General features: G+C 46.7%; 1 protein-coding gene across 1 annotated transcript in view; it reads left to right on the forward strand.

Annotated features, from left to right (window-relative positions):
- UNC5D (unc-5 netrin receptor D) overlaps positions 1-7578 on the forward strand; it is a gene marked incomplete at its 5' end in the record, with an annotated part of 63169 nt that extends 55591 nt beyond the window's left edge. The window contains 2 exons of the mRNA XM_031064992.1: positions 2683-2861; positions 5255-7578. Of these exons, the coding sequence (XP_030920852.1) occupies positions 2683-2861; positions 5255-5456 (381 nt within the window). The remainder of the gene's footprint in view (positions 1-2682; positions 2862-5254) is intronic.
- Positions 7579-8305: the final 727 nt, after the last annotated feature.

Below are 8305 nucleotides of genomic sequence, written 5' to 3' on the forward strand. Positions count from 1 at the left end.
TGGGTATGGTGTACTGTGCTTGGGTTGACTTGGCTTGGCATGGCTTGACTTGGCTTGGCTTGTCTTGGCTTGGCTTGGCTTGGAAGGGCCTTAAAACCCATCCAGTCCCACCCCTGCCATGGGCAGGGCCACCTTCCACCATCCCACCCCTTGGACCCTTCCAAGGAGGGGACACCACCTCTCTGCGCACCAGTTCCCTCCCCAGTTTTGTCCTTTCCTCCTGTAGTTTTTGCTCGAAGCTGGAAGCAGGCTTTAAAGCCTTGCAGGTCCCATTTCCAGCAGAAAGCAAGGCACAGAGACTCTGTAGCACCAGCAATAATTTATCAATAATTTAATAATTGATTGTTTGGGCTGGTGGCTGCAGTTTCCTAGCAAGAAGCCCTTGCAGAGCACTGAGGGTTGGGGACAGGGGTACAAACTGTGCCTTGTGGGGGCTGAGCCCTGCTCATGGCTAAAAGAAATCAGACCTACAGCTGAGCACACTGCTGATCTGTCCCACAGCCATGAGAACTTCAGCAGCTGCATTTTCTTAGATTATTGAGCATTTTTGTTGATTAATCCAGATTAATAATTCTGGATTAGAGCTTTTCACCCATAAATGCTCTGAGTGGAGAGTGCAGCAGCTGGGCAAGAGCACACAAACATCATCCTGTGCAAAAACTTCTCAGAACTGACCAAATGTTTTCTGCTTCTTTATTGTTATTTCATAAAACCCCTCTGTCACTCTCTGTGTCTCCAGCCCGTGCTGCTGCTGCCTTGCTCTCCCTCTCTGCTGTGTTTTTAAGGGCCCTGTCTGTACACAAGTCCCCAGAGCATGTTCCCGTTCTGCTTCAAGCAGATTTACTGCTGTGGAAGGCTTTCTCATGCCTATCTCCAGCAGTGATTGAAGAGGGAGGATAATTTGACTGCGAAATAAATCTGTGAGTGACAACTCCCCCCCGGAGCCGCTCCGTGCGCGACAATCCCCGCAGCGCCCGGGTCGCTGTGCTTATCTCACACGTGCAGGGCAGGAGCTTCTCCTGCTCTGCATCTTGAGCAGAGCCCAGGGCAGAGCTCCAGCACCGGGTGCTGAGCCTGGCTGGCCCTGGGGACCTGTCACAAACGGTGGAGGGAGGCAGCAGCATCACTGCTGCTGGTTAATATTGATGCTGTGTCACTCTCGGATGAGTAACGCACTGAAATTTTTACTTTGTTATGCAAGGCTGGTGTGATTCCACAGGAAAAGAGGGGCCAGATCCTCTCTGGATTCCAGAGAGTCCAGGAGAGCTGAGGTGCTTCAGAAATTCAGGTGTTTAAGAAAACCCAAAGAAAGAAAGAAACAAACACGAATTTGTGTGCCCGTGTTTCGGGTTTAAGCAATTAAAGATTTAGAAACCCAGCACTGCTCTGCAACACAAAAATAACCAAAAAAGAAAACTCGTGGAAGGAAAACCCACCATTTTAAAGGTTTTTATGCACAAGTCCTTGTGATGGTGAAGGAACACCTTCTGGGTGTTCTTTCACAACTCACAGAAGCACCTCTTGTAGCAGGCCCAGCGCCTGCAACACTTTCCTGGTGTTAGAAGCTTAAGATAGGAAATGCCAGTTCATGGTGACTGGAACCTTAGAAGCTCTTCTCTTTCTTCTGCCTTTGGATCCCTTGCTTATCTCTCTATAAGACTATAAGTCACTTTCTTTTAACCCTTGCTATTGGACAATTTCCAAAACCCATGTACCCTATATAAAGAGCTGCTTTTGCCCAGCTCGGGCAGAAGAGCTGTCACTGGGAACCTTTGCAGAAGATTCAATAAAGACGCTCCTGTGGAACCCCACACAGACTTTTCCTCTCTCTCCCTGCATCTGCCTGCCTGGGCACCTAGCAAGCTGAGAGCTGAAATCACAAGGAGCTGATAATCACTAAAGAGCTGATATCACTTCAGCTTGCCAAGGTTGCCTGTGGCTAAGAACTGCTTGGGAACTCGGAAAAGCTGTGCCGAGCAGGTCAGAGCTATCCGTGACGCTGGCTGGGGGCTCTGTACAAATCACAAACGGGACGGGGCTGCTGTGGAACGTGCCTTGAGCTGTTTTATTTTCCAGCATCAGCCTCATTCCATGGTTATGACAATGGGAAGATGCCACCAGCTCACATCCCAGGCAGCAGACTAAGAACTCAATGTTACAACTCACTTTATAAGTTTTTTGACCAATCACACAAAGCAAAAGCACATTGACAGCAGTTCTATCCAACCTCTATAAGCACAGGTACCTTTGGTTAAAACAATGCTTGCTTATTTTGAATACACTACTTACTTGTAAGTTTTAAAACACAATGCACAGAGCTCCATTATTAAGCTTCAACCTTCCTAATATCTTGCTAGATAAAATTTCTGTAGATTAGGGAGTTATTCTTGACAAGTGTTAATACACAGATCATTGTTCTATTTGTCCTTGCTTTTCTACAGTTTAAATAATTTTTCTGCTGACCAATCTCATGGCTGCTGCTTAGCTCTAATCACAGTTCAGCTGCCTCTGGGGCCTTTTGCAGCTTTCCCAAAACCCTCTGATTTTGTGGATTCCCACAATCCAGACCCCGCTGCAGCCTGCTGGGGACGCCCCGAACCCCAGCACAGTCGCATTAACCTCTGAGCCATTTTCTATTGTCAGTTCAAGCAACCTGAGGTTTGATTCTCCTTTTCCCTGCAGGCTGAGAGAGAAAACATCCCCTTCTTTGGCCACGAGGACAGCGCCTTCCCCGCTCAGCTGGGCCCCAAGGCCTTCAAGATCCCGCGCTCCATCCGGCAGCGCATCTGCGCCACCTTCGACGCGCCCGGCGCCAAGGGCAAGGACTGGCAGCTGCTGGCCCAGAAGAACAGCATCAGCAGGTGATGGCAGCGCCCCGGTGTAGGGGGATACAGTGTGGGTAAATGAAGATGGTATAGAATGTAATGTTATCCCCTAAAGAGTTGCAGCTGAGCCAGTTGTTAAGGATTAGGAGCAGGCCTGATGTTAACAGGCTGCAGTTAGTCAATAAGAAGAGTGTTATATTGGTTGGTTGAGGGGAACTGGAGTCAGCTGGTTGCTGTGAGGACGAGGAAGAGTCAGTGCCTAGAGGAGATGCCTACAAGAAACATCAAGGACGTACGAAGCTCTAGTGATATGGAACCCTTGCGATGTACTGACAATAGAACTCTTGCACTGTAATGACAACACCCTGGCACGGGGTTTGTGGTGGTGTTCACAAGGGTCCCAGGACGAGGGAAGAGATGAGAATCTTGACTCCATGTTTCAGAAGGCTGGTTTATTATTTCAGGATATATATTATATTAAAAGAAAATGATATGTGACCGTGTTCACAGGGGTCTTAGAATGAGGGAAGAGATGAGGATCTGACTCCATGTTTCAGAAGGCTTGATTTATTATTTTATTATCTATATTATATTAAAACTACACTAAAAGAACAGAAGAAAGGATTTCATCAGAAGGCTAGCTAAGAATAGAATAGGAAAGAATGATAACAAAAGCTTGTGTCTCGGACTCTCTGTCCGAGCCAGCTGGGCTGTGATTGGCCATTATTTAGAAACAACCACATGAGACCAATCACAGACCCACCTGTTGCATTCCACAGCAGCAGATAACCATTGTTTCCATTTTGTTCCTGAGGCCTCTCAGCTTCTCAGGAGGAAAAATCCTAAGGAAAGGATTTTTCATAAAAGATGTCTGTGACAATGATATATTAAAATTATACTAAAAGAATAGAAGAAAGGATTTCATCAGAAGAATAGTAAGGAAAGAAGTGGAATGATAACAAAAGCCTGTGACTCTCAGAGAGTCCAAGACTGTGATTGGCCATTAATTAGAAACAACCAACACGGACCAATCAAAGATTTACCTGTTGCATTCCACAGCAGCAGATAATAATTGTTTTCCTTTTCCTCTGAGGCTTCTCAGCTTCTCAGGAGAAAAAATCCCAACGAAAGGATTTTTCATAAAATATCATGGCTACAGGGGTTGGCACCTGGAACGTGGATTTTGGGCCATTCAGGGGTGGGTGGTTGGTTGGTTTTTGGTTGGTTGGTTGGTTTGCTGCTGGCGTCAGGGATGTGGGTGGGAATGAGGGGGGCTCGCTCCTGGTTTCAGCTCCACGTCCTTCTGTCCACTCTCAGGAGTCCAAGGCTGCAGAAGGATTTTGTCCATCATTGAACAGTTGTTCTTAGCCTTTAGGATGCTGCACATTCCCCCAGAAAAATCCCCTTGAGTCTCTCTCTCTCTTTCCTCTTCCAAAATGAATCCTGCAGATTTTTTTTTTTAAGGGAAAGACATCTTTAAAAGAGACAGTCATGCTCTACTGTTAGGAGTAATAATATTATGATTATTAAAACTGAAAGATGCTGTAAAAACCAATTTACTTCTTACTTTGCTTTTTCTGCTTGGCTAAATTAAATTGGCGGAGGCAGCTTCCTCACAAAAATATTTTCTGATTGTCACAAACTCTATAAATGCGTTCCCAGGAGAGCAGAGGAATACTTAAATCAGGCAAAGTAACTTTCCATTGGCTTCCTGCTTTGTGTGGGAGCCTCAATAAACCATATATGAGTCAAAGGAAAAAGAGTTTTGGATAAACACTTTGTTTTACCAAATTCTGTGCAAATCACCCCTGCAGGGTCCTAAAAACAGCACATTAGCAAAATAGAAAATCACGGATCAAAGGTGTTGTGTCTTTGCACAACCCAAGCATCAGCTGCTGAGGGGTTTTGTTTTCCAAACACGTGGATCGTGCTGGGCATAGGGCACAGCTGCTGCCCGGGCTGCTCCTCATCCCTTTTTCCCTCCCTTCCCTGCAGGTATCTCTCCTTCTCCTCATCCCTTTTTTCTTCCTTTCCCTGTAGGAATCTCTCCTCCTTCCTCACCCCTTTTTCCCTGCAGGAATCTCTCCTTCCTCCCCATCCCTTTCTCCCTCCTTTCCCTGCAGGAATCTTTGCTCCTTTCTCATCCCTTTTTGCCTTCTTTCCCTGCAGGAATCTCTCCTTATTCCTCACCCCTTTTTCCCTGCAGGAATCTCTCCTTCTTCCTCACCCATTTTCTCTCCTTTCCCTGCAGGAATCTCTCCTTCTTCATCCATTTCTCCCTTTATCCCTGCAAGAATCTCTCCTTCTTCCCCATCCCTTTCTCCCTCCTTTCCCTGCAGGAACTTTTCCTTCTTCCTCACTCCTTTTCCCCTTTTTCCCTGCAGGAATCTCTCCTCATTCCTCACCCGTTTTCTCTCCTTTCCCTGCAGGAACCTCTCCTTCTTTGCCACCCAGAGCAGCCCCTCCGCCGTCATCCTGGACCTGTGGGAGGCGAGGCACCAGCACGACGGGGACCTGGACTCGCTGGCCTGTGCCCTGGAGGAGATTGGCAGGACACACTCCAAGCCCTCCGAGGTGCCAGAGCCCGAGCTGGACGAGCCCGAGTTCCCCTGCAGCAGGAAGGGGCTTTAGTCCCTCTGTCCTGCCAGGACACACGGCCAGCAGGGGTTGGTGGGGATGGAACTCACCCCACATCAGTGGCAGCGGGAGGAGCAGCAGCTAAAAACCCTCTGGTGATGAGGAAAACCAGCTCCTCCCTGTCCTCCTCCACTTAAAATCCACATTTTGGTGCCCCAAACGAGCCTGCACTTGTGTCAGTGCCGGGGCAGGAGGGAGAGAGACACAGAGCCATAGGAGGGAAATGTTATTCTGTATTTAGGAACAGTCATGTTCGTGTACTGCCTAGTGAAAAATCAACAAATAACATTGGATATTTCGAGCCACTGGAGGCTGGTCCTGGTTAAAAGGTTTCTCTAGTGAAAATCAACAAATAACGCTGGATATTTCGAGCCACTGGAGGTTGGTCTTGGTTAAAAGGTTTCTCGCTTCGAGAGTGGTTTAAAATCCCATCACGTTGTCACTTTATGCCTGCTACAGGAAAACTGAAAATTTGGCCTTATCCTGTTCAGATGTTGGAGGAATTAGAAGATCTCATAATTATTTCACATCGTGTGTATTCCAAATAATTTGTTTTAAAAATTCAGCCCCTTAATGAATGTACATTTGCTGCAGAGCTCTGCTCTGTTACCAAAATTCCAGAACAATCCCCTTCTCCCTGAGACTGGGGGGTGTGCACACGCCAGAGGAATTTTCTAATTTTCTACGTCTGCAAACTTTCTTAGTCAAAAAAACTGTCTTTGGGGGTGGATTTAAATAACCAAATAACACACGGGAAATTTCCAGCCCTATTTTAGCAAGTTGAGACATTTATTTTTGTTACTTCATTCTCTGTGGCTGAGCTGAAGGTGAAGGCAATCAGCACAGCTTCCTTTTGGTTTGGTTTCAGATTGAAACCACAAACCCCACACAGCACTGCCAACACTGGCCTGGATTTTGTTGCACAATTTGGGAATTTCACAGGGTCCAGAGCTGGCTGTGTTAGCTTGGTTTAGTTACAAATTGCATTTACCCCAAAAATCAGGATCTAACTGGAGAATTCACCTCGTTTTTTAGCCATTCCATGCAAAAATGATTTATGACTTCAACCAAACCAAAAAGAGCTGTCACTGTGAGCGAGGGCCTGGTGGAGCTGGTACTGAGCCAAATGTCACCATTATTTTTGACCATTCTTTTCACTCCATCCTTCACCATAGCCGAGGTGCTGGAGCCTGTGGGGCTGCCAGGGCACAGGCAGGAGAAACAGGAGCAGAAATGAGGCTTTAGGAGCTTTGTGGAAATGCAGGAAACCCAAAGCAAGGGTTTGGGGGCTGTTTTAGCCTCGTGTTTGGCTGAGAGCAGGGCAGGTCCAGTCTGGAGCTGTTCCTTCACCCAGGACTGCGGTGTGAAAATCTGAACAACAACAACAAGATCAACAACATCAACAGCAGCTCTGTCCTTGCTCCTGCTGCTCTGAAATCACAAATGTCACTGCCTGCCCAGCTCAGGAACAGGCTGAGACATGGAAACCCTGAAACTTGGAAATCCTGAGACCAGTGCAAAGCTTTCCTGCAGCTCAGCATCTCCTGCAGCCTGGCAGGAGGCTCCTGGCACAGGTTTCGGGGCAGACAGAAATACCGGCTGCAAGCTGTCACTGCTTTCAGCAGCACATGCTCCTCCAGTTCTATCCCCACTGACTGCCAGTCCTCCTCCACAAACCTGTTCTTGGTTGGACAAAATGTCAGGCATTAGGAAAAAAAAAACAAAACAAGGGATGATGGCACCCGGGGAACAAGCAGAGTCTGCGAGCTGCCGTTGTCGGGGAAACCAGCCCCGCTCTGCCTGCAGCAGCGATTTGTTCTCAGCGCCCCAGAGCTGCTCTGCTCCTGGAGCAGGCTGGGTTTGTGTGCCCCAGGTGCTGCAGGGGATTCCTGGGTTAGACATTACAGGGAAATCTTTGGGATCAGGTGTTCCGGGAAGTCTGAACCTCTCAAGTACCTCAGAAATGGGGGAAGTGTTAGAGCCGAAATGAGAGATGCAGGACTCCAGGCAGCTCTCAAAATGCATTTATTGTATTCAAAATGCATTTATTGTATCCAAAATGCAGTTTGTTGTATACAAAATGCAGGTTTTTTGTATACAAAGTGCACTTTATTGTATACAAAATGCAGTTTATTCCATCCAAGAGGTTACAGCAGTCCAGGGTTGTGGGTGACAGAGCTGTGCCCACAGCTGTCAGCTCCAGCTGCAGGCAGGCCTGGAGACCCTTTAATTTTGGCTACAAATGCATTATATTCTTTTCTTTCCTGAGCATCTTAATACCAATCTATAGTAGAACCAATCTATACCTTAACTATTATCTATAGCCTATCATAACTGCTGTAATTACCATATTCATGTTACTGTTCTCCAATCACTCAAAGTCAGTACATTACAGTTTAAGCTAGAAGTTGTTTTTCAGTTTTCTTGCAGTGGAAAATTCTGAGACCTTTTTTCTACTAGCAAAATCAGCAGGCTTTTTTATCTGTGTTGTCTTTCTGCTTGGTAAAAACATCTTCTTGTTTGGGGTGGGTTTATCCTTTGCTCTAAGTCATAAAACCCCTTCTAACTAACACACCCTGTGCCTCCTTGGTTATCCAGTGAGACTGGCTCAGCAATTCTTTTCTTCTATATCAAAACTTGCTTCCATCTCTATTCCTTCATCAGACTCTACATTTAAAAATCTTTCTGCCAAGCACACAGATCTGTGAGACTTCCTTGTCAAATTCTCGTCCTTCCCAACAGGAAAGAGAGAAGGAAAATGTGGCCGGGAAACTGGGATAAAAAGGGAGGCTTTGGGAAGTTGGGATAAAAAGGAGCTGCATCCTCCTGCTCTGCTCCTGCTG

The sequence above is a fragment of the Geospiza fortis genome, unplaced genomic scaffold (genome assembly GCF_000277835.1).
Source record: "Geospiza fortis unplaced genomic scaffold, GeoFor_1.0 scaffold791, whole genome shotgun sequence".
Lineage (NCBI taxonomy): Eukaryota > Metazoa > Chordata > Aves > Passeriformes > Thraupidae > Geospiza > Geospiza fortis.